Source organism: Panthera uncia, assembly GCF_023721935.1.
Source record: "Panthera uncia isolate 11264 chromosome C1 unlocalized genomic scaffold, Puncia_PCG_1.0 HiC_scaffold_4, whole genome shotgun sequence".
NCBI lineage: Eukaryota > Metazoa > Chordata > Mammalia > Carnivora > Felidae > Panthera > Panthera uncia.
The window spans coordinates 46,482,769-46,509,583 of NW_026057585.1; the positions used below are offsets into that span (position 1 = coordinate 46,482,769).

The 26,815-nt window shown below is 36.2% G+C and overlaps 1 protein-coding gene across 5 annotated transcripts in view; it reads left to right on the forward strand.

The window, feature by feature from the left end:
- The window catches only part of NEGR1 (neuronal growth regulator 1), an 841,086-nt gene that overhangs the window by 654,635 nt on the left and 159,636 nt on the right, over window positions 1-26,815 (forward strand). For 4 of the 5 annotated variants that reach the window (XM_049618497.1, XM_049618499.1, XM_049618494.1 and 1 more), the window contains exon 6: window positions 11,951-12,102. In XM_049618497.1, coding sequence (XP_049474454.1) covers window positions 11,951-12,102 — 152 coding nt within the window. Of the gene's footprint in view, window positions 1-11,950; window positions 12,103-18,358; window positions 18,507-26,815 lie in introns of those variants that run through there. The other variant, XM_049618496.1, reaches the window with a different exon arrangement.

The following is a 26,815-nucleotide window of genomic DNA, read 5'->3' on the forward strand; positions in this document are numbered from 1 at the left end:
GACTAGAGCTAAAGGATCTGCTTACATGCCCAGCAAGTTAGTGCTTGTTATAGACAGAGGGCTTCAGTTAATCACCACATGGACCTCTTAATAGAGCTGTTTGACTGTCTTCTTGACATGGTAGTTGACTTTTTCCAGAGCTAGTGGTCCAAGAGAGAGCAAGGTAGAAGCTGTTTATGACCTAGTCCCAGAAGTTATGTTCTGCCATTCAGTAATATCTTACTGGTTACACAGAGTGACCCTATTCAATGTGGAAGGGGCAAAATGGGGACATGAATACCAAAAATTGAGAATCATCAGATACTATCTTCAAAATAGCTTCCACACTGTCTCCCTCATGGTTGACATGGATGGAAATTAAAAAAAACAAACAAAACTATATTTTTTTTAATTTTTTTTAACGTTTATTTATTTTTGAGACAGAGAGAGACAGAGCATGAACGGGGGAGGGTCAGAGAGAGGGGGACACAGAATCCGAAGCAGGCTTCAGGCTCTGAGCTGTCAGCACAGAGCCCGACGCAGGGCTCGAACTCACAGACCGCGAGATCATGACCTGAGCCAAAGTCGGCCGCTCAACCGACTGAGACACCCAGGCGCCCCCCAAAAAACTATATTTTATATGAGACATATTAGCCATTTGACATTTAGTTTATTGCACTGTTTAGATAAGCATCATGAGAATGACTAAAGTTATATACTTGTTATTAAAATATTATTCTTTGATATAAAATGGTTATATTTTTTAACACTATAGGCTCTTTCAGCACACCTGGCAGGTACAGTGCTCACAGATTTAGTTTTACTCCATATACATTTTAGTATTGGGAAAATCAGAGTTCAGAGCTCAATTATATAGAAAGCCAAAAATATTAACTTATTTTCTTGATAATAGAGAAGATTGATAAAAAGAAATAGACTCCTTATATCCAGTGGAAGGGTATTTTCAGAATAGGCAAAGTACTATTAAGCAAATAATGTCTTTGATGACATGAAATTAAATTAATCTATGACTTGAAAACAGTATATTTATTTAAGATTAAGACTAAAAACATAAAGTAAATTGCAATGGGCCAACGTTTAAATAGATATTGCAGAAACATGGGTTTCGTATCATTTTGTGAAGATGGCATTGCCATCGTGTTTTAGATCAGTGATGTAGGCAGTGGTCCACAAAATTTTTGGAATATATATCCCTATAAGTAAAATTTAAAACTTAGCAAAAACTAAGTATATGCATACTTATTTGTAAATTGTATGCATTTTTGAAGTATATTGCAATATATATTGCAAACATTAAATGACCTAAAACAGATAAAAGTTAAAAGATGAGATACAATTATAACATAAATGGGCATTCTATTATTTTCTTCTTATAATCCAACAGATCACTTTGTATCCAACTTGGAGTACTTTCCCTCCATTTTGGAGACTCTTATAAAGTATGTTAATTTAAAATAAGGAATTTTCAAGGGCAATTTTAATGCCATGCATATTTTACCCTACATGCTAGCTTTGTAATCTTATAACACATGTAACTGGCTGTATACTATCTTGCCCATTGCTCACATAATCCTAGCTAGATTATGCCTGAGGAAAAAAAAAAACTATCTCACAAAGGTAAAATGAGTCACTGAAGGGAAGTAAAGTCTAATTTTCAGGAAACCTTGGTGGGTAATGAATATGTTTATGGAGTTGGTAGTGATGATTTCACAGGTGTATACTTAACCCAAACTCATTGAGTTGTACAGATATATATGTCTGTATATATTTAATGTGTGTATATATATATATATATCAATATATATTTTATATATATATATATCAATATATATTTTATATATATATATATATATATATATATAATACCTCAACGAAATGATCTTAAAAACAAAAACACACCAACCCATAATTTCCTGAGTCATGTCAAGATATCCATTTTCTTTAAATTTATACCATAACTTTGATTATTAAGAGACTAGAGGGGCACCTGGGTGGCTCAGTTGGTTGAGCATCCGACTTCAGCTCAGGTCACGATCTCATGGTTTGTGGGTTCGAGCCCTGCGTTGGGCTCTGTGCTGACAGCTCAGAGCCTGGAGCCTGCTTCAGATTCTGTGTCTCCTTCTCTCTCTGCCCCTCCCCCACTTGTGCTGTGTCTCTCTCTGTCTCTCAAAAATAAATAAATGTAAAAAAAATTTTTAAAGAAGAGACTAGAAATGTTAATTCATTTTCTCTCTCTCTTTCCCTTTCTCTCTCTCTCTCTCTCACTCTCTCTCTCTCCCGTCATTTGCAAAGCCATTTTCATAAGATTAAGCAGTTGCATATTTTGATTTAGAAGGGTACTGGAAATAACTTCATTACCACTCCATGTTAGAAATAATCTTCCCTGCTTACCTGAGATTTTAACAAATGTGCATTGAGCACTTAACTGTGATGTAATTTGAAGACTGAAAAGGAAGTAAGTTCCTGCATTGAAGAAACTTGTGTTTCTAGTGTTATTTCTCTATCTATCTACCTATCTATCTATCTTTAATTTTATTCTGATGATTTTTCACTCTTTTTAGTTCATAACCCAAGTCTTATCAATACAATTTGGTTGCCCTTGTGATGATTTTATTAACCAAGACCAGGGAAGTAAAAGATAAATATATGAAATAAGTGAGAGCATTTCAACTGCTGGGAAACGGAAGACACATAACCATAAGACATACATACAAATTATTACATTTAAAACTTTGGGCCAGTCAAACAGAATTGAAAGTGGGCTATTCCAGTTTGCATTCCCTGACTTAGAGTTTACAGTTAATCATAAAAATCACCAAAATGAAATAAGTTCCACATAAGAAGATCCTAAGGGAGCCTAAGTCAAGTCCTTGAAAGTGCACAGCAAGGGTCCATTCAGCTCAAATCAGAATATTAACAAATGCTTCAGGGAACAGGTAGCTTTTTTGCTTGATACCAGAGAACAGTATTTCTAAACATTGCAAGGAGTCAAGAAAAATCATAAGAAAGGAAAGAACATAGTCAATGTTATATAAGCATTGTGCAGAGAGGTTTTATTATTCCCTGGGGTACAAGATGTGAAATCAGGTGTAATAGGAGGTAGGGTTAGAAATGCACGCTGGGGGGTGCCTGGATGGCTCAGTCGGTTGAGCGTCAGGCTTCGGCTCAGGTCATGATCTCGCAGTCTGTGAGTTCGAGCCCCGCGTCGGGCTCTGTGCTGACAGCTCAGAGCCTGAAGCCTGCTTTGGATTCTGTGTCCCCCTCTCTCTCTGCCCCTCCCCCACTCATGCTCTGTCTCTCTCTGTCTCAGAAATAAATAAACATTAAAAAAAATTTAAAAAAAAAGAAATGCACGCTAGGGCAAGACTTGGAGCATTTTAAATGTCATGATAAAGCATTTAGACTTGATTCCATAGGCTTTGGGAAGCCACTGAAGGACTTTTCAAAAGTAGTAAAAGTATCCCATCCCTGTCTTCATAAAATGTTTCTCAGAGCAGTTTGGATGGCAAAGATATAAAATATGATTTAACCTAGGGTATTAGTTGTGCAATTAAAAATCAGTGATTGATTAGGCTAAAAGGAAAGGACCATTTGAAGATAATTTTAAGTTTTCCATCTCAGGAACAAGGTGAACGGTGAAGTTGTCAACCGAGGCTGGGAACATAGGAACAGAGATTTGAGAGAGCTGGGCTGAGTTTTGTTTGGGATATACTAAAATTGAGGTATTAATACTGCACACACAGTCCATTAGTAAACAGCTAGATTTCAGTTGTGTTCTTAAAATTCATAGCAATATTTCCAAACTAAATACTAATCTTATGGTTCTTAAATGTCCCTAGAATCAAGTCCTAACATCACAGTATGGCATGGAAGGCCTTCATGTTCTTGCCCCTGTTTACCTCTCTGACCACAAATCTTGCCATTCTACCATCTCACAATTGGGTGATAACTATCCTAAAATATTTTGGCCACAAACTGTGACATGATCTCTATCTTCCAGGCCTTTTAATATGTTGGCCATTTTGCTTATAAGCCCCTTTCACACACACACCCATCCTGGCTACCTTCCACTAGTCCTTTAGTCTCAATTCAGATATCATCTTCTCTCAGAAAACTACCCTGACCCCTTTCTACTAGGAAAGGAGTCTCTCCAGATGGTCTCCCATGTTCTTACCTCTATCAAAGCACTTTTTAAGCTATACTCAACTTTTTTTTACTAGTCTCTCCTCTCCTAATCTATAATCTACCTGAGCATGAGGATTTTGCCTTGCTCAACCATTGTGTTTCCAGCATCTAACATGGTGTTTGAAATACACTCTATTGCAAGAATGAGTGGGGCCTTATAATCATGTGAGGGTAGAGCCATTCTTATTTTAATACAGTTTCAAACTGAGAAGAGAATATCACTACAAGATGCATCTGTCACCCTAGATTGTAGGACACTGTAAACCCAATACATGATTGCAGAAAAGACACTGGTTTCTGTTGCTCAGTTCTGACCTTCCAGGATTTCGTTTTTGTGAGTGTGATCTCTGCAAAATGGTTGTGTTGGTATATTATGGGATGAAATTTGACATTAAAGTCTTGCGCACATTGATATTAGAAAGGCAGTTCAAGCAGAGGGAAAAAATCTAGTCATAGGCCAGGTTGTCAGGGATACAAGGCTCACTGCAGTCAGGGGAGGACTGACACTTGCACTATAGCCTTTGTTTATTTGATGTAAAGTTAAAGGTAATATCCTCCCCATGTGAATCAAACCGTCACAAGCAAGGCAACCCAAAGGTCTCTAATCTAAAATTATTAATTTCATTAAAATTGATAAAGTAAACAAGGCATACATTTTAAATAGCCTAATAAAGTCTAAAATCATTAAAATGTCCTAATATATTATAATACATTAATGTATTCAAATGTGCAACTAAAGATAGATACCTCTTGGGACTGAGACATTGATGCATGATATTCTTCAGTCTGTTCCTAGGAATAAATGATATCATATTGTATTCAAGCCTTAAGTACCAAACAACACAGTAAACCAATAGGTTGCTATGGCAGCATGTTCACATCAATTTTCATTTCTCTCTGGTATCTAGCAGTACTTGCTCCTCCTTCTTTTACTTTTATTTTTTTTATCGGCCCTGAACATCTGTGAAAAAGCTAGATGAGGTTGATAATACACATGTAATTGAGACTGAATTTGGCACATCTTGAAATCATGATACTATGATCTTTTCAGTCACTCTCCTAGATCTTTCCTTTAAAAATAATTTCCTGTATTTTCAATATTTAATATTTTGCTGCCATCTGAGAGGAAATGTATCTGTTCTGTCTAAGAAACAGACCCTAGTATTGAACAATAATAACACCTATCATATGTCTAGTGCCTACTGCATTTGATATAAATGAGTGTGTTCATAGATATTACATTTTATATATTTAAAAACCATTCTTACATCAACACTTTGAACCTGGTTTCATTTTTTTTCATTTAACAGATGAAAAAACTAAGCAGTACAAAAATGTAAAAACATAATTCATACAATTCAACATAAGTATACAATAACTACTCACTGTATACCTATTAAGTACACAACATTATGTCCCATGCTTAGAATATAATGAACAACAAAAGCTAGGAAACTTGCCCTAATGGATTTGCACTCCAATGGGGAATATGGACAGTAATCCAAAGTCATACAAATCTATGAAAACTTATACCTGAAATGTTGTGGTAAAGAGAGCTTTTTGATGTGATAATGATTTGACTAAGTCAGAAAGAACACATTAACTCCACAGCATCACTAGAAAATTTTAAAGACAACTTTGAACTTACTTAAAATTATTGCATTCTTGCCATCTCCTAGGTTATGTTTTTTTCTGCCATTCTTGACTATATTCCACATATTCACTATGGGGAAAGATTTACTGCAACCCAAATATTTAGTGAGCCTAGGGGATGAAACACAAACAATAATCAATGCTGAAGGTGTGTGTTGTCCTGGAAGGTAGTTTGAGGAGGAAAGAGTGTGGCAAGAGACCATTTCACACTTCTCATCCTGGGACTGAGTCATATCAAAGGATGACTCCATTGGAAGTGAAAGACAGCTACTGTAGGAGACTGGGGGCATGGCTAAGCCCCACATAGATAGTTAAGAGACCTCTGGTCCAGGGAATCTCAGCTGAACTGAACCTTACATTTTTTTAACTCTCTATCCCATTAGATTTACCCCATGGACTGGATCTGGTTTTCCTGGCATAGATACCACATATTACATTGGTTATTTAACTCCACTGGTTCTATTCTTTGGCTTATTAATTTCCTTGAACCACCAATGATTTATGACTTGTCTTTCCAAACTAAAATACAGTATCCTGGCTTCTATTTGATGATTTGAGTACCGTTTTGGAATAATATCGATAGTCAGAAGATCTGGATTTGAATGTTGGTTCTACCACTTACCAGATGATGGAAGATAAATTAACTTAACTTTTCTAAACTTTTTTTTTCTTATCTGTAAAATGGGACTAGTAATGCTTACCTCCTAGGGATACTATGAAGATTAGTTGACATACATTTGAAAATGCTTAAATGTTTTCTGAATGTCAATTTCACACAGTCTTAACACAAACTTTTTTGTACAGCATTGAAATTCTTTAGTGTTAGATTACCTCAGTCATAAATATGTTGAGAGCAGCTAACATTTTCCACATATATAAAGCATTCCTGCTCTCATGGAAAAGACGATAAATATAGCCATGATGCAGAAGCAAAATATATGTAAGCTAGAACTCTGTCACTGAGAGAGACATTGAGATGTGTCATGTAAGGACCTATATGATCTCGATGTCATCTTCATATTTTTAAGTGTAGCCAAGGTGCTTAGCTAGAACTGTGTCCATTTGTCTTTTCCCCCCTTTGGTTCTTAAACCAGTGCCTTAAGCATAGAAGGAATTTAATCATCATTTGGTGATGAAGTAGAACTTCATTTCCATTACGACTGTATCACCTGTGATGTTTTTACCATCACCCATGACTTTTTCTAAAGCTCTTTTTTGAGTTGTATCCTTAGCTCACACCACCTCTTGGAACTCAAAGCCTCCAATCCATTGTGAGAAGTAATATTCATTTTCTTTGTACATATATCTCTTATGACTCAAGAACTACCTTCTGTCCCCTGCTATTTTTGATCTCTGCTATACTATCACCCAAAAATCACTTAATAAGGCCATAATAATCTTATCCAGTTATACAGCATGATATATTATCATATTTCCTTATAATTCTACTCTGATGAAAGATCAATCATCATTTAGTCCACCTCTCCCACTCCTATTTAAAGTACTTAAACATTTTAAATGTTGTTGTCTGATACACTTATGTATATTTCTTACATTAGCAATGAAGAATTTCAGTGACTCTTTGCACTTATAAGCTTGTTTCTCCAGAATATTTATTGTTACGCTTGACCTGGAAATGCGCAGAGCAAACAATAGTCCCAAAATGTGTCATCAGGCTGGATTTATATATAAAGTGAATGAGGTTTGGTATAGCTATACCACTTAGTTTTGCAGTCTTATCAGTCAGTGCCAATGGCTTGGTGGTCAGTTTTGCTGTTGTGATGTTGCTATGGACTCTTCTGTCCATCTTACTTACTGCCTGAGAGAAGCTATGATTGTAAAGTTTGTGAACATTTCATGGGTCAGATTTGTAAGTATCTTTAAGTTATTAGTATGCTTTCTATGTGCTACTTCTTTATGACTGACACTTGAAAATATGGCTATTCTAATTCAGAACAAGTTAGTTGGTCAGGCTGTGTTACTTATGAGTTGCCTGCATCATCTGATGACAGGGCAGATGGCCTGCAGTTTACAGATTTATGAGGCATTAATGAAAAGCAGAAGGAAGGAGAGTGAGGGCAATGATCCTCAGTATGTGTCTTCATCCATCTGGGCTGCTATAACAAAACACACAGATTGGGTGGTTTGTAAACAACAGAAAGTTATGTGACAGTTCAGGAGCCTGGAAGCCCAAGATCAGGGTGCAAGCATGGTCTGAAAAGGGTCCTCCTCTAGGTCACAGACATCTTGTTGTATCCTCACATGACAGAAGGGGCTATGGGAGCTCTCTGGAACTTCTTGTAAGGCACTAATCCCATTCATCATGGTTTCACCTTTATGATTTCTAAGCACCTTCCAAAGGCCCCACCCACTAATACCATCATCCTTGAGGTTTAGATTTTTGACATGAATTTTTGGAGGACACAAACATTCTGATCAGAGCAGTATGAATAAACTACCATCGGCGGTGAATGTAGAGGACAGCAGGGTCCACAATAATAGAAGGATCTTACAGCCATGGGGTCCACTGAATGGTAAAATGCAAATAACAAAAATTCCCAGGGATTTCTAAGCAAGCATCAAATGCTGGTGATCCACTTCTGAGGGTAAGAATTCCATAACCAACCACTAACCCAACACAATTGTTTCCTCTCTTCCTGCGGGAAGGGACTATGAGAAGACGTCTCTTATTTTGGATTCTAAGTCAATACAAGAATGATTCTCTTAAAACTTGAAACACTTAAGTATTTAGGGAAAAGAGAGAACTCCAAATAAGGCAATATTCCAGAGTTAGTTCTCTGGTTTTTATTGCAAGGTGTATTGTGAACTATTGCTTGAGTTGTCACTTCAAGATTTCACATCACCAATGCAAGGAACTCTGGTTTCAAACAAGTCTGGGATGGATGTGAAAAATTCAATGAGGCCAGGGTCATCTGTTAATAGGCTAACATGTGCATGTTTGAAGGCTATCAAGCATTTTCTTTAATACAGAATGATACTTTAATTTGCCAAATATGTGTTTATTGATAAATAATTATTCTTTTTACAGACTATTCTCTTTACTATATCCAACCATTTTGGAATAAAACTGTTTCATAAAGAAAACAATTGTCACCAATTAAAGATATCTTTTATTATTTGTTTTTAGTCAAAGAGTAAAATTACATTCAGGACATACATGATGAGACTTATAAGTGTGGTTCAGATTTCTATATCCAGTAACTAAGGGCAGGAGTATTCATCTTAACAGGGTCCCCATTGTGACTAAAATCAACTCAGTTGTGTTTACAACTGTTTATGTTTATGTGTCTGATTGATTCTTCTCTTCAAATTTAAGCTACTGAAAGGCCTTCAAAGATCTTGAAGAGCCTTCAAAGATCTTGCCCAGCCAAGTCCCTAATCATCTGGCATCAAACTCATCTTTGTAGCAATGATAAATTTCAGAATTGATTTGAATAGCTGAGAAAGCTCTCCACCCCTTGCACCCACAGGATCCCTACAGGAAAATCACAGTACACCTTCAGAGATAGACACCATCTCAGAAGTCACTCTCCCTCAAGATCAGCTTTACCAGCCATCTACTGGTAAAGACGGGTTCTTATAGGGTATTTTGAGGAGTCAGCACTTCTAAAATTCCCGACTTTAAAAAAAGTAAACTTTGGACTTCTTCAGTAATCTCAGAAAGGTAGCTTCCTCTAGAGGGAAGAAAATCCCCCCAGGGAGAATACTTTTCTGTTTTATTGGCCATAATCACTTGCCAGCATGAGTGGAGCAGCAGGAGTCACAGCTGCTAACGTGCCACCATGCCACCAATGTGGCTCTCTGATAAGGATGTTCACAGCAACCCCTGACCAGAGGCCAAAAATGGGTCTACACATACAGAGCGTGGGTGTCCTGTGTGATTTAGTAAAATCTGGGGCTTTGTCTTCAGACACATTTTAGGGCAGAGAGTTGGAAGCCAACTCAGAAAGATGGTCTGAAGGAACATAAGCAAACAGTGCCATCAAGTTACTAAATATACTGCCTTAGAATTTTCTCCCCAGAGTCTAGTCGAATAAAGGCCCTGACTAATTTCTTCTTAATTCTTTAGCAGAAAAATGAATCTTAGCTTGGTAGGTGCGGCACAATGGGAATTTAGTAATCCAGGGAGCTGCTGAGTCCTTTGGACAATGTGTCCATATGAGCACAAACATGGGAAGATAGATTTGAGCCCTAACCCTGAAGCTCTCTGGCCAATGAAGCCATCAGTTTTTATACATAGCATATAATATTGGTTAGAAATAAAGTTATTAATGTGATGCAGAAAAATATGCAATTATCACATTGGTATTTTGGCATAAATGTTGATAGATTTGAAATATGAGACAGAGGAGTAAAAACTGCCATATCCTTGATATTTTATGCCTTATTTTGTTGTGTCATAGTTGAGAATCATTGGGTTTAGTGCTCAAGTTAATGTTTTCAGTGTTTATTTAAGTCAAAGTTTTATTAATCTGATTAAGGTTTGAGTTTTGGATAAGTCAAATTCAGCCATTACATGAAATATAAGAAATTCCCAGGGTAATCAAGCATGGCTGCTTATTTTAATCTTCATGTAACTACAGTATATTTTGTCTAAATTCAGATGCAAGTCACATAATGTAATGCAAAGGAGTTCAACCTAAACTCTCAGGAGAATGCCATTTATTTGCATCTTCGTGATTAAAAAAAATATTTGCTACTAAAATTTGAACATATTAAGGAGGAAAAATACCATGCCATTCAGGCTATGAGCTTACATAGCCCATATTGTGATCAGCACATCATTTCATAGTAAACTTTGGGGTTAGTTAGGAAGATGTTATCATCTGTTTGGCATCGTCATTATAACAGAATTCATATTTAGAAAAAGAATGTTTTGAGGGGGCCCCTGAAGGGGGCTTACCAATACCTGTGTTGTGGGGATGTCACCCCAATTCTGCTGATCTATGAGTTATTTGTTAGGTACTATTAAGTGCTATGCAGGACTCAAATATAAAATAAAGCATGTCCATACGGCCCTGTCTTTTGAGGAATTTAAGGCAATTCTATTTATTTGGGTTGAAAAGACCTGTGTGCATGGAAACCGCTACAGAGAACAATGCAAGAATGTGGCTTTGATTTTATGAATCCCACAGCAATTTCAAGAGAAACATGCAGAGAGCGGGGCAGGGGAAAGAGTCATTTAAGGAGCACTAGAGTAAGAGAGATAGGACACACATCAGACCTGAGTGCAGAGGGAAGGATCCAGCTGGCAGAGATACAAAGGGCTGATGACCACTGGGTGCAGATCAGGAAAAAAGTGAAGATGGAGTGAGCGTGGCAAGCCCTGAGAACGGTGATGCATTGCCAGCCTATTTGAGAGTGAAACCTCTGCCGGTAGGCCTGGAGAGAGAGTGTTGGGTCATCAGGGTGGAATCAGGTAAAACTGAAGCCTGTATTGAAGCCCAGAAAGGTTAGAGGACTCCCCCAGCACATTCCTCAAATGTAACCAAGACAAGACACAACTTGGAATGCTCTTCTCAGTGCTATACTGTGGCTGTTTTCTAGGTGAAAAGCAAGTCATCTGTCTAGGTTGTATGTAGCAGCAGCAAAATGATGTTGACCCTGGACTCGGAACATCTTATTGCAGTTGTGGGGTTAACTTGGACGGGGAGTTATCCAACAATGTTATCTGAAAAAGCCTAGACATATCTTAGCCAGCTTTTTAGAAACCATCGGTTTGTATTTTTAATGAAATCATTATATTTAATTTGCTTTACTCGTTCTTGACTTTAACAGATGAGACTCTATTGCTGTGGTGCATTTAATTTTCTAAAATACAAGTCAGTGTATGAAAAGGACATGTGGAAATCTCAGTTTAGTGTTTTGTAGAGTGCGAAGAAACCTGTAGTAACAATCCACAGCTGTCATACAGCTTCTCCTCCCCTATATCTACTCACGTAAGGAAAATATAATTGCACCATTATCACATTATATGCTAATACTAGTGTGGACCAAACTGTCTATGGGTTGCCATGACAACCCCAACTAAGATAAAACCAAAAATGATATTCACGATGCATATTAACCTAGAGGTGATTTTGTCTTCTAGGCTCTTCAATGGCCAACAAGGAATTATTATTCAAAACTTTAGCACAAGATCCATTCTCACTGTTACCAATGTGACACAGGAGCACTTCGGCAATTATACTTGTGTGGCTGCCAACAAGCTAGGCACAACCAATGCGAGCCTGCCTCTCAACCGTAAGTAACACAGTGTTGCCAGAATGCTCCCAGGGGCCCCTTGGCTCCTGTCCGTCAGCAGAGATAAAACCTGAGAATGGTGTATGTTCATTTTTAAACTCAGCCTGATGTGACACATCCCTTACACGGAGGAAACTTGGTCCCTAAATGGTATGGGTGTTTGAGAATTTTATAATCCCTGTTGAAGTCCATGTGTGTTTAGAAAACTGTCTTACAGCTGAGAAAAGGGAAAAAAGATACCTAAATAATAGGACCCACTGAAAAATGTCTTCTGACTGAAGATGGTTTGGTGGGGTTTTATTTGTTTTCATTTTGTTTTTTAAAAATGTGTTCCATTATCCTTAAGCACTGGTTAATTTCCGTTGAATTTACTCTTGGTTGGTTTTCTTTAGGCATTCACCTTGTAATAGTGAGAATTTCACATGCCATATATAAAATGTAAGAGTAAGTAAATCATCATGGACAGAATATTTTATCCATATAGATAATGTTTTTACGCAAAACTATTTGAAATACAACCTAAGGTTTAGCTAAAATAAATACTATATTTCTAATGTATCTTGGTTCTTAAGGTTTTGCTAAAAAAGGAAGAATAAACATGAGGATTAGTTGGAGGGAGAGAAACCTAAGCTGATATTTTCTCCTACAATTAGTTTCAGTACTTTTTAAAAGCTGAGTAAACAACACATTTTCATAACTATAAAATGTTCCTGATTTTGAAGTGGAGTGTTTCTCAAAGTGTTCAAAGAAGATTGCAGACAATATACAATCTTCTCATTTCCACAAAGTTAACTGAAGTCATCCTTATCTTTTATAGTTAATATCTTTATAGTACACTGACACGTGTATATTTATATTATCATAATATATAGTTGTGTCTCTGAAAAATGTGAATATTGTGTAGTTCATCACAGACATGATCACTTCCATTTTGCAGAAACGAGCATGGGATATATAATGCTTCTACTACTTAAAAATATATTACAAAAAGTTTCATGATTTATGAACTTTGAATTATGACAATTTAAGAGCCTCTGATGTTAAATAAAATAATTAGTTTGTTGTTAGTTTCTATATACTTTTAAAACAACATATCACTTATTATTCCAGCTTAATATTACTTCCTATTTCTTAATACCCACACTCTGAAAGAAAACCACTGTTTGCCATGCAATAGCCATAGTATATAACAAACTTGCTTGAGTTTCTTCCATGAGGATGATTTATTTAGTGTAATTATGAATAATATAAACCATTAAAAATATTACAGAGCTACGTGAATTCCAATTTCATGTAAATATTGATATTTCTTTGGTATACTATTAATATTTTAAATGATTTAAATACTCAAGAACCTGAAAGAATTAATGAATTAATAAGGCAAAGTAAAGAAAAATTTAAGGCTTATATAACACATTAACTCTTTGCTATTTAAATTTCTAAATCACATTCTGATTTTTGAAACAGAAACATTAATGAATATGACAGATTAGGAACAAATGTCACTTACTTAAGTGTTTGTTGTGTTCTGGCAACCTTAACACAATCATCTGGAAATAATGCACTGCTAAAAGGGCTTCTAAACATGGTATCTTTAGAATGGTCTCTAATTATCTCCCTTTGCCACTGCCTTCCTGTATGCAGAGGTGCTATGGAATACTAGTGCAGTTTGATTAATTTATCAGCAAAGACATAATATGCAAATATTAACTGCAATTTTGGACATAGACCTAGAAGTTGAAGAAATGACTATATATTCAGACGACATCTATGACCTCATCTGAAATTCTTATTACACTGAGCATTTCTATTTTGTACAATAGTTACTTTTATAAATTTTTTATCTCTCCACGAAATTATGTTTGTTGAGAATATAGGATCAATACCTGGTTCATTATTTTATGGCCCATATCACCAAGCACAGTGCTTGTTATTTAATAGCTAATCAATAAATCTTTAAGGACTAAATGAATTTGTTAAACATTGGATAAGTGATTAAATGGCTAATGAATAAATGAATGAATGAACTGGGTTTTAGATGTAAAGTGTGTATTTGTAATCTCTAGATATGTAAGACAATACCAGGACAATTATAAGGTACACTTACTGTGAGCTTCCTGTAGACCAGATACTATTCTAATCTCTTTATATGAATTTGTTCATTTAATTCTCATGTGATCCAAAGAGGTAAATTCTATAATTTCCTTCTTGCAGATGAGGAAACTAAGATGAAAAGAGATGAAACGCTTGACCAAAGCCAAATAAGGGACAAAGCAAAACGCTGAATCCCTACAGTCTTGCTCCAGAGCCCAAGTTTTTAACTCTTACATTTCACTCTCTTGCTGTGAACGTAGAAGCATCAACAGAGTGAAAGATAAATTGTATCATTTGCAACATACTCTTCCAAAGCTAAACCTCTACATATAACCTTTGTCCTCATTGTGTTTTTTAATCGACTTTAATCATTTAGGATGTTATTCTTCAACATATAAAACTTTTAAAAATAAGTGGTTAGATGTAAACAACACATACCAGATATCAGATTTAAGTATATGAAAGATGAATGGGCTCAATGTTTGACTGAAAACTTACACAAAAATGAGACTCAGGGATATTTAAACACACAGTTTTATAGCATTTTAAATCTCTTTGGATGGTACAGTTACCCAACGCAGGCATTGTGAATCTACAAACTATATTATGGGGGAAGGCAGCTTTCTTAACGTTCATGTGATGTTAGCTTGAGACAGCACTGTGTCACTTGATAAGAATTTTTGTCATATCTCACAAGGTCTATGAATGGGAGAGGGTTATAAGAAATATGAGTTGCCTAGTGTAGCATTTATACATATAAACCCTCAAACTGATTGATAATAATGTTCTAACAGAGCTTTAGCCACTAGGAGTCAGTTCTCCATCCATAACTATTTAGGATGAAACTTGGAATGATACAGTCTACTCCTGGTTTGTAATAACCTGCATTGTCTAGATCATCAAGGAGATAAGGCAAGAAGCTATAATTTGGAGCCTTTCTATAACTAAGACCATAAAAAAAAATGCAACATTCTTTAGTGTGTGTGTGTCTGTGTGTGTGCATGTGCGTGTGCGTGTGCATGTGCGCGTGTGTGTGTGTTTCATGTAAAAGCAGTCAAGCAGGCCTTGGTTTGGATCCCAGTTTTGCTGCATATTAGTCACATGTGACTTTGTGTAAGCAAATGCCAAAGTTTCATTAATTCATTGTTAATAAAATGAGGCCAATAATGGCTCCCATCTATGGGATGAAAATTAAATGGGATGATGCATGTAAAGCATTTATCCCTCAGCCTGGGACAAAGCAAGCACTCAATAAATGTTAACCATTGTTATTATATCATATCCTGTAAGAGCACTCAATTCAGTTCAGTTCAGTTCCAAAAGCAATATATAGGTTGCTGACCTTACTTGTTGACCCCGTGCCCAATACTTTACTAAGAGTTTAAATGGTAATCTGGGGGCGCCTGGGTGGCTCAGTCGGTTAAGCAGCCGACTTCGGCTCAGGTCACGATCTCGCGGTCCGTGAGTTCAAGCCCCGCATCGTGCTCTGTGCTAACAGCTCAGAGCCTGGAGCCCGTTTCAGATTCTGTGTCTCCCTCTCTCTGACCCTCCCCCATTCATGCTCTGTCTCTCTCTGTCTCAAAAATAAATAAACGCTAAAAAAAATTTTTTTTAAATGGTAATCTGTTACTGGTAAGCTAGGGAGAAGGCACGCAAATTTGAAATAATGTCCTAACTCTAGCTGTAACTTAACCATATCCCTTGGTCAGTGCATGAACCAGATTTTGTGGCACTAATTCCAGATTAATGAAGTTTGCAGCATAGAAGTTCAGACATCTAGGAGATGCAAGTAGTAAAGACAAAACTAAAAAATTCTATTTTCAAGGCTCAGATAATCTGTTCAATAGCAACCTTTATTTGTCAAAAAATACATATATATGTATGTGTGTGTGTGTATATATATATATATATACTGCCTATAATGTACAAAACACTGTTCTTAATGTTAGAAAGAAAAGGATTAATATATCTGGAACCCAATGCTCAAAGAGTTCTCAGATGAATGAGAGGAGAGGGATAAGAAACAGACAACTGTAATGCAATATAGTAACGGTGGCATACTAGGACGGAGAAGAGGCTCTTGACCTGGCCTTGAGGGTCATGAAAGGACTGTCATCTAGATGGCTGATGAGAGTATGGCTATAAGAATTATAAATAATATGCACCTCAAAATACCTATTTAGCCACCATTGTGTGATTTTCGACAGAAGTTTGCAGAGTTCATTTAAGAACAGCCCTGAGTACATTGTACAGTGGCAACAATGAGAGAATGATCAACTCAGTCTCTGTGACTGAGGATGAGCTGTAGAGATGACCCTTGAACAAAGGATGTGATTAGATTGAGCCTGGGTGTGGAATGGCTGGGTGGGGGTGAGGGAGAATACTCTAGTTTGAAGCAGCCACTGTAAAGACATGGCAGTATGGAACAATCTGACACACTTGAAGACATAGTGGTATCTTTATATGGTTAGTTAGAGTAAAAGGTAGGAGAAGAGACTGTTGAGAGATGATTGGACAAATTGATGGAATTATGACAAGAAAGGCTGCAAATGAGCTTGGACTTTATCTTTCTGGTTTTGAAGAGCTATTGAAGGATTTTTAATAAATGCAGGATATAAACAGATTTAGTTTCTGAAAGACATTCTTAGTTAAAATGAGTTCTAAGCCCAGGTATTAGACCTACAAGAAGATAATTGCACCAAAAAAAAAAAAGTAGCAGAGGTGAGGGAGTGGCAAGAAATTAGGAAAGAGGAGTTAATGACCAACTGTGGAGAGAACAGGAAGGGAATTGTAGGAATCTAGATAACTTCCAACATTTAGTTGGGTGAAATTAACCAGGATAGAACAGGAGAGAAGGATTAGCACTTTCAGATTTGGGGAGAAAGTAGAGATTGAAAGAAGAAAAGTGATTTTAATTTTGGACATACTCAGTTGGAGGCAATGTCCAGTAGTTTGCTGGATGTAAAGTCCAGAATGGAGATATGATTTGGAGGTTATCAGAGTGGAGGTGGTAGTGTCAGCAGTAAGTAAGATTTTGCAGAAAGGCCACGTACAGTAAAAAGATGAGCAAGGACCAACCTCCAGGTAAAATCAGCATTAAGGAGTGTGCAAAACAGTTGAAATATCCTGTAGAAGCTCGTGGGACAAATCAGAGGAGGATCAGTGCCACAGAAGCCACAGGAGATTTATTCGACAAAAGGGACAGTCAGCAATGCCCAATGTTCCATCAGATCAGAAAAGTCTGAAAATCAACCACTGTCTCTGACAACTGGCAACAATCGGTGATCTTTGCCAAGGCAATTTTGTAGAAAACTGGGAGTAGAAGTCATGAGGTTGTGGATTCAGGTGAAAGAAGTAGATGAGAAAGTAGAGACATGGGTAGTAAACTACTCTTTCTATGGACTAGGCTATGAAAGGAAGAAAACAGGCTGATGAACTGCCTTGATCCTTGAGCAGCTGGTCTGAATTGGCTTTCAATCTGATTAATAGGTCCAATGACTATATGTATGTCAACCACTCCCTGACCAGCAAAGATGCCGTACTCAGTCTTTGGTGAATCATACTTCCCATGCTTCTTGCTCTTCTGCAAGCTGCCCTCATTCTCAGTTTGTTAGCCTCTTTTCACACATTTTTCTTCAGTCCCAGAGAAACAAGAAAGGGCTTTGATTTAAAATGAAGTTACCTTAAACCCTTTTGCCTTCTGTGACCTGTAGGCTTTAGACTGTAATACTAAGAGGAACTCTAATTCTAAGCAGAGATGTTAGTAATTTCATTAATAGAATTACTCTAGATAAAGAATATATGATTTCTCAAGTTAGGGGAAAGTAAAGTTTGTATTAGGAAAACTGTAGGAAACCTTGTGTACAATGAATCCCTCACTTTGCAGATGTTCTGTCCAGAAATTTCTGGCATATACTTGCATTAAAAATGTCTCTTGATGTGTGTGTGAGAGTGGGGGAGAGAAAGAAAGAGAGAGAGAGAGAATATTCTGTAGATCACTGTAGATCAGCCTCAGAGAGCAAATGCTGTAACAAAATTAATAATGGATGACAGCATGCCAACTATTCATAGCAAAATTCCTTATTAAGTAAAAAATGAGAGATTCAGAATTATTTGAGATTTTTATACTATTTTTCAGTTGTGTTTTTTGTTTCCTGAACAGGAGCTGGTTTCTTTATGTCTTCCCCTTAAAGAATATGAACTGAATGGTCCCATCCTGCCATCTATGGGTTCAATTCATCAGATTGACACCCTTATTTGATTAGTAATTTAGTAACCAATAAAAGTCATTTCTATAAGTAAAATATGTTGTATATGCTTTGTTTAAAAAAACAGATATTCATTATAGGACACAAAGAATCATAATCTAAAAGCAAATAAGGAAAGAAATCAGTTAAGAAGGGAAAAAATCTTAGCCACATAAACAAAGTGCTTAAAATTCACATAACTTTAATTCAATACAACCTTCTCCTGAGACTTAATATATGAAAATATTTGGGACAATTCAAGCTTTAATATTAACAGAGTCTTAGCTTGCGACCCAGATAGATAACAATCATATTGCTATAGTGTGTGGGTGCCAAACTCTTTGTTCATGTGTTTCCAAAAGTAGGGTGTCAAATCTATTGCCAGAATATAGGTCCTAATGATGCTATAAGGTCTTCTTTTCTTGTGTGTGTGCATGTGTGTGTGTGTGCACACGTGCACGCACGTGCGTACGTGCATTTATTCAAATAACAAAGCATTTGCCTCAGAAATATTACACATAAGATATTCAAAGGAATCACCAAAACTTTCTCTTTTCCCTGCCTTAGCAACCCTGTGGAGACAATAATGAAGTTCTAATTTCAAATGTTTTATACAATCATTGCTATTTAACTTTCTGGAATATCTCCTTTCATGTTTACAGAATATATCTTCCCAGTCTATTTAATTTGATGGACACCTTCTCTTAGGGATTAAAAAAAAAAAGGCACTAGCTGGTATCCAAAAGAAAAATGGAAGAGGCTACTGGGGAAAGAAAGAATGTAGCTGGCATAACATTTTTCCCTTGTTTAGATCTGACTGAGGCAGGCAAACGTTATTTTTTTGACTGATTTGTTGAATGTGAAACCAGCTGTGCCCTTGCAAGTAATATTTCAGCTCTCTGCTTGCTTCAAATGTCCCCACATGCCAGTAAGCAACTGTATGGGCTCTCTGTTACTTTCGCATATTATAATGAACCTTGATTCCATGTGAAAGGTGATACCACAAATTTGAATGATTCATATTTTAGATTGAACTTGATCTCCCCTCCTGGAGCTTAAAAGAGATAGGGATTTCATTTTGGTTGAAAGAGGCAGTAATAAATATAGACTTGGTGATTATTGAAGACAGTGTGCTATGTGAGCCAACTTGCTTTATCCTCACAGCTTTAAGATGTTAATGGAAAGCCTTTCCTGGATGTTCTAGTAATAAGTATTTTACAAAAATTAGGTTTGCAGTTGTAGGTAGATTTTTGATATAGTTATATCGACCTATTGAATGGCACTCTGCTAAACTGAAATATGCACACAGAGACATAATCATCATACAAATAATGGCTATATACAAATTTGGTGAAATGCAGCATGAGTGAAGCAAGAAGGTTTTTTCCTCCCTGACCTTATACCTAGAAGCTTTGTGTATTCTCAAGAAGCTAAACACAAAATAGCCATTTAGTGCCATACACGAGAGATGATACCCAACAGGTTGAAGTAGTGAGAATAACTGTAGGAACAGTTCACCAAATCACTCCAACTGGTGCTTCAGTTCATGAAATCACCACTGATTTCATGTAAGAGCCAAATACAAATGCTAACAGAGCTTTGGTTAGCCATGTCAAATGACAGAACCTTAGAGCTAGAGTAGTCTCAGATATTACCTAGTTGGGTTTTTTTTAAAAGTTCTTAAAGCTGGGGATTCCTTTCCTTCCCCAGGGAAAACCTGATGCAAGCCTTTAATATATAACAAAGTTAAATTGGAGTTCATGTGGTTGGTTTGAAGGTAAACCTGGAAAATCCTATCTTTTTCCTCCATATCACACCACACAGTGACCCTGAGGCCTGTCAAAAAGCCATAGAGTTCCACAAAATTAGGTTTGAAAACTTTCATTCTAGACCAGTTCTTTCCCTTTATTGGTGAGGGAACTCAATGTTATATATTGTCATAGCAGATCTAAAGCTAGAGCTTGCTTAGTTTGTCCTACTCGTGTTCCAGTGCTTTTTTCATGACAAGACCAACCACCAAAAGCTTGGGAATCAAATAAGTCTGATTTGAAACCCTAGTCCCCCATTCAGGATGCTGGACAGTTCTCTTAGTCCCAATCTTAACGCTTCAATCATCTCACCTATAAAATGGAGAAAATAGGTTATTTTTACAGGGTTGTTGCAAAGATCAAATGATACAGGATATGTAAAATAACTAATCTAGGTCCTGATTAAATGTCTCTACTCTCTGGTACAGATGATCCAAACTTTGAAGGGTAGCTGCTGGAACCTCAATAACTGAGCAACTTTATCTCACTGGCTATTTAAGAACAGCACTGGTTCTTTAATCCATTTATTCATGTACTTATGTCTATCATTATGATACTGTCTTTTTTATTAGAATTATTAATTAAATCAGCCGTGCACGTAAGCTTTCACTTGTAATGATTGAAAAAAAAAAAGTGGTCAGGTTGATAGAAAGGGTTGTACAGGATTAATTACTCTACTGATGTGTTTCTCTCTGGTTAAGAGGCGATTTGACAGCTGTATCTTCAAGCTACTAAAGCTACATATACATCCCTATAGCTGATACAGGGTCAGTAAATGCCAAAGGGAGGATGGAGCCTTGGTATTTGCTGTTGTCATTCATCAGCCTTGAAATGTAGCAGGTTTGTGGGAATTAGATACCAAAAAGATACTGAAAAATCAAAAGGAGTTTAAAAATTAACCATAAAATTTTATTACGGGTCCTAGCCTGGGAGTCGGGGAATGTAGGTTCTTGCCTTTACTTGGAGAAGTCCTTAGGTAAAGCACTTAACTCTCTGGCCTCAGTTTCCTCATCTATAAAATGCAGAGAATAAAATAACTACCCAAGTTCTCTTTCTCCTATAATGCTTTAAGATTCTAAAAAAAAATCTATATATGTTTAAAAGAAGCAGTTTTATGTATTGATTGTTATTAAAAACAGTTACACTTACTCCTTAACAAAGTAGAAAGGCTGCCAATATTTTTCCCTTCTGTACATTTTTGTCATTGAACTCAAAATTATTTTTTATTGACAGAAAAAAATGTATTTTAATGTATTTTGCTCTGTGGTGAGTTTCCATAAAGTTTAGCTCAATAGCACTGCTGGCCTAATCATTTTGTCATCTCTACAAAGAATTTTACTCTCCAGGGAAATTTCCTTTATGTTCACAGTTTCAATTCTGTTGGCCAATAACCTATGAAAAGGCACTAGAATAGATCTTCTTGCTTGCTATTTCACAAAGCTCTAACCCTTATAACAAATTAGGCCAAAATGTGACCTCGTGTATATGGGAGTTGTGGCTATTAAGATTTTGTAAAAATGAAAACGTGCCAACATTTCCAGCTCGACAAAAAGGTATTCCCAGTCTCAACCTTCAGGAGTGCCTTTGCTAGTCTTTTCCCTGACAAAGCACGTTGGAGGCCCTGGGAGAGATTTCCGCTCCCATGATTTCTCATTAAGTCCCTGAGAGCATATTTACCCAGCATGCATTTTTTTCTCTGTAGCTGTGCCTGGATTCGAAGCATGATCTAATAGTTGGAGCACATGATAAGCTAGCAGTCTGAGCTACTGTCCCACCTCCACTTTGGTGCTGTAATTTCTTTTTCTGAAAAATTCAAGTGTGGTCTCCCATATAAGATTCAGAGATATAAGTGAAGAAAATGATTGCTATGAAGTGCTGAGTGTCATTATTATTAAAATTCCCATTTCTCCTCAGGCAATGTGAGGCATAATTAATAGAGCACATCACCAAAAGAAAAAGTAAAATGAAATAGGGTTTTTTTTTCTGTTTTGATATTCCAAATAAAAGAAAAAAGAGGAAGAATTAATTGTGAAAGCAATGATATTTTAATGGGCCAACTTTCTCTAAAGCACTGTAAATTCTGTTTTAGTAGCCATAAAACTGCTGGGGAAGAGAGTAGAAATGGTATGTCCTCATTGAATGCATCTATTCAGTATAGGATGGATTTCTTTACTTATAAATATAATTTAATTGAGATTTCTCTCCAGAGACACATATTAGATACCTGCTCAGTATATCCTTAAGTAAGATATGAATAAATTAACAAGACGTGCTTTCATGGAAATGTTATTTCACCTATGGCATGGCCAGAAATTTTTAGTAAGTTGGATCTTTCCAATTTTATCTCTCTCTTTTTTTTAACAAGCTTTCTCTTTCAACTATTTTGAAGCAAAGAAAGAACTTGAGTAACCCAGCTCTAAAATGTGGTATTAGATAGTTGCATGCTCTTCAGTTTCCTTTCTTTGATTTTTTAAATCAATCCAATTAGTGCATATGTGAAGCAGCCTAATTAGTGAGGCAGATCATAATTCTTGTCAAAGAACCATTAGAGTCATTCTCAGTCCACCTAGAAGGAATTACAAGTTTTGTAAAACACTTCATAAGACAATATTTAGCAACATGTTTTTCTAAAACTGGCAGGCCTCTAGTCCATGTTTCAAAAATTAGTGGCCATACCTGTAGGAAAATTCATATTTTCTCCAAAAAATTATAATTTCTTGGGAGCACTATAGTTTATGTTATAATAATGTGCTTACTCACATGTAATATCTATAATCAAATGATTTAACTAAGCAAACACATTTTAGGGAGACTTGCATAAGCTATGGATGCACAACGGCTCTGCAGTCTTGACTACTGGAAAAAGATAAATTGAAAGTGTTTATTTCTCTCAAGCTAGCATGTGGCTGTTGGAGTCCATATTTGACATCCTTTCCTACACCCATTTTGCTTCATACTTCAGAACCACCTGTATTTCCTCAACATCCCTCCTGCCAGCATCACCTGAAAGAATAGGTCTCAGATGCCAAAATATTCTTAGACTGCCACACATCACCATCATAATAAACTTCTGTCTGTTACTTTTTTTCTTTGTTAGCATGTTCCCTGATTCTTTCTCCCTCTTATTCTTGTTACTACGCTTTTTAAAAGATAAAATACATTATTGCTCACATAGTATTAGTGATAGATTCACATGTTTTCTGGATCACGCCCTCTTTTTTTTTTTAATTTTTTTTCTTTCTCTCATTTTTCCTCAACTCCAGCAGGACTTAATTATAACCAAAACAGATACATAGATGCTTCTCTAGCCAGGAGTATAGATTCGGGATAGAACCAGACAGCCTCAGAATAGGCAGCTCAGCATTGCTTTTGAAAGCTTCATCACCGAAAATGTAATCAAACTTGGCTTACCCAAAATTGACTTAAGTTGCAGCCTAAGGGCCAACCTTTGACCAGAGTGGCGTCTGTGCTTGCATCGATTCTGGCCGCAATTGAATTACTCAGCAATTCTGGGCACTTTCATCTCTAGCCCTGGAGTGCAAATGGCCAATTTGGGAAGCAACCTGGTTGTGCCTGAAATTTGCAAGAAGATTTTCTCATAGGTTCCTGGGAAAAAGCAGGCTTACTTTTTAAAAATAGTCGCAGAATTGGCTGCCCAAGGCATGTTTTGTTTGTTTGGTTTTTACATTTGTTTTGATTTGAGAAAAGTGCTTCTTCTCTCAAAGAATCGCTTCTGACTGGAAAGATGAGTTCAAATCTTAACATATGTGTACTAAAATTTAGAGAAAATGAGAATTAGTGATGAAAAATCAGGCAGCATAATATTCTACTATTAAAGGGAAAGGTCGGAGACATGTATGGCAGAGTTTTAGATGTGGCAGTTAAAAAAAAATCATGTTTTACTGTGATGTAAACAAAAGAACCTTCTACAGGGGGTCTGTAGAATTATGTTCTGTGACAACACCTCCCACCCTTCCTTTTCAAAATATTTTATAATATTGGCGCAAAAGAATACTAAAACTACTCTTCTAGGGCATAGCAGGCTTTGTTATGCATTTTTATTTTTCATATTTACCCCTTTGTGCTGTAAATTAATTGTACATCATCTATCCTCCTCACAAAACTCCTTTTATTTTCACATAAGCCTTTCTATCTTTATGTATTTATTTTACATGTTTATAATTACAACATAGAATGAATTTTACACCTTGCAAAAACTTCCCATATTTCTATTCAGTCTCACTTAACAAAAATCTTATGGCTTCACCTCTATATATTCAGTGATACATTGGTAGAAATGTAACTGAAACAAAGAACGTGTATCACAAAATTTGTATACTTGTAAATAATAAAATGTACAATACACTTTATTGTAAACTCCATACAGCCAATTCCCTCTCAAAGAATTATTTCATTATTTTTTGCCAAAATCATGTATCCATAGCCAACTATGGTTACAATTCAATCATGATTTGACAAATGGAGTTGTATCCCAACTATGAATATTATTCTAACATGAATATGTGTTGCTATTTTTATTTGTGATAATGAATAAGATGAAAGTAACCGCTTTGCTGAAACAGGTAACAGTTTTAGATCCTGAAAGAAAATTCTCTCAATTTTTTGTGCTACTTACAGTGTAATGGATACATACAATATACTTTAAGTTTAATTTCCATTAACATATTTTCCATCTTTTCTTAAGTGTAGACAGTCAACAGTAACAAAAGCTCAACCCCTAATTTAGAGGATTTGCCAATTTCCATTGTGTAAATATCCCCATTATGCAGATTTCAAGCTATCAAATGATGTTACTGAATGCAGAGTTGGGAGAGGATATACAGTATCACACCATAATATAATATTTCCACAGTGCAATTATAATATAAAAAACCTGAAGATCATAGATAATAATAGAAATTTAGTAAAATAATTTTGTAAGATGAGTTTTGAGAAGTAATGCCATTTGTTTTTAATATATATAATGGTAAGCTTATGTAACTTAATTTTAACAAAGGCAATGTTTGGCAGACTGCTAACAACATTCCTTCAGGTTTAACAATTGGCTCTCATGACCTGATACGAGCCAGTTTCACCATGCCTCTATTTACCTGAGCGAATATAAAGGGGAACTTGGCTTCCCAGTATATATGCTGCAAGATTCTAGGCAAATTGCATAAACTCTCTTATTTTCAATTTACTCATGTGAAATGGAGTTAATTTTACCTTGCTCACATGGAAGTGGAAGGATCTTACATATTAAATAAGATATGCACTTGGTACATGGTAGGGATTCATCCATTAGTTGTCTTTCCTTTTCCTCTTATATAACTCCAATCCCCCTCATTATATCTATAATTTCCTAAACTTTACTGTGAAGTAGGAATGATATGATACAGTATCTCCAAATCCATATAATGACCCCTGACACAAGTGAGACTTTTTTCCTGTCTCTGTGCTAAGCTCATTCATACCCAAGTGCCCACAAATACAGGTAGCATTTCTTGTTTACATTTTCTGCAACACAAAACATTTCCCTCTTAAAATTGGCTCTGTCACTGTGCCTCATTCCTGCTTTACACTAGTTTTTCACCAAAATATTGTGGTACTTTAGTTCTTAAGAAGTCTCATCATGCACGTGAAACAACCCCAGTTACTAACATAAACTACTTTGGGTCTGAGCATTAATTTCTCTGCCACTTTTGGCAGTTCTCAGACATATATAATTATCACTTGCTCATATATTTCTAGAAAATCATATATACATGGGCCAACATTCATGTAAAGGAAGAGCAGTTACTTCACTCTCTTGATCTTTTTTGCTGATCAAATAGTAAAATAACTAGTATGGAACTATTTAGTGAGTTGTTTAACCTTTTTCTAATGTTGTCTTCCCTAACAGCTAGGACACTGTTAGTCTATTCACCAATAAATACTATAATTGTTTGGTGTAATCTCTTTTTCCTTCAAATTATACTGGATGTTGCAAGAAGCTCTCCAAAGATACATTGGAGCAAAATCTTTCATCTCTGACTACTGTAATAAAGTTAAATACTCCTGCCCCTGAATGAACCCATAGAGAACTTTCTTATATAGATTTATAACACATTGTCTCCTGATTTAAAAAACACCTGATTAGTAATGTCACGATAACAGTTGATAGCTAAACATTAAAAATTATTTCCATGTCCTGGAAAATAACCCATAGAGATCGTTTTGCCAATTTAGTTACTGTCTATTGTATGCAATGAAATATCTAGCATAATACATACCTTCTCCAGTCCCAGACCAAGGAAGGTAAGTTAAGCTCTCTAGGAGAATTTACCTTTGTTTTTCTATGTGTTTTGGTTTGTTTTGCTTTAGTTTTTAATAACCTATGTGTACAGTCCCACCTTTCAGTTGGTTATGATAGGAGCTGAGGTGGTTGAGCACAAATCCAGCCCCACTATTAACCAGAAAGTCAATATAAATGCCTCTGTATACCACACTCTACTAATGGCTGGAGGGTGAAGGTCGTGAAGAAAAAGAAGTATGAGGAGAAAACAACCTCTGAGCAACCTCTGT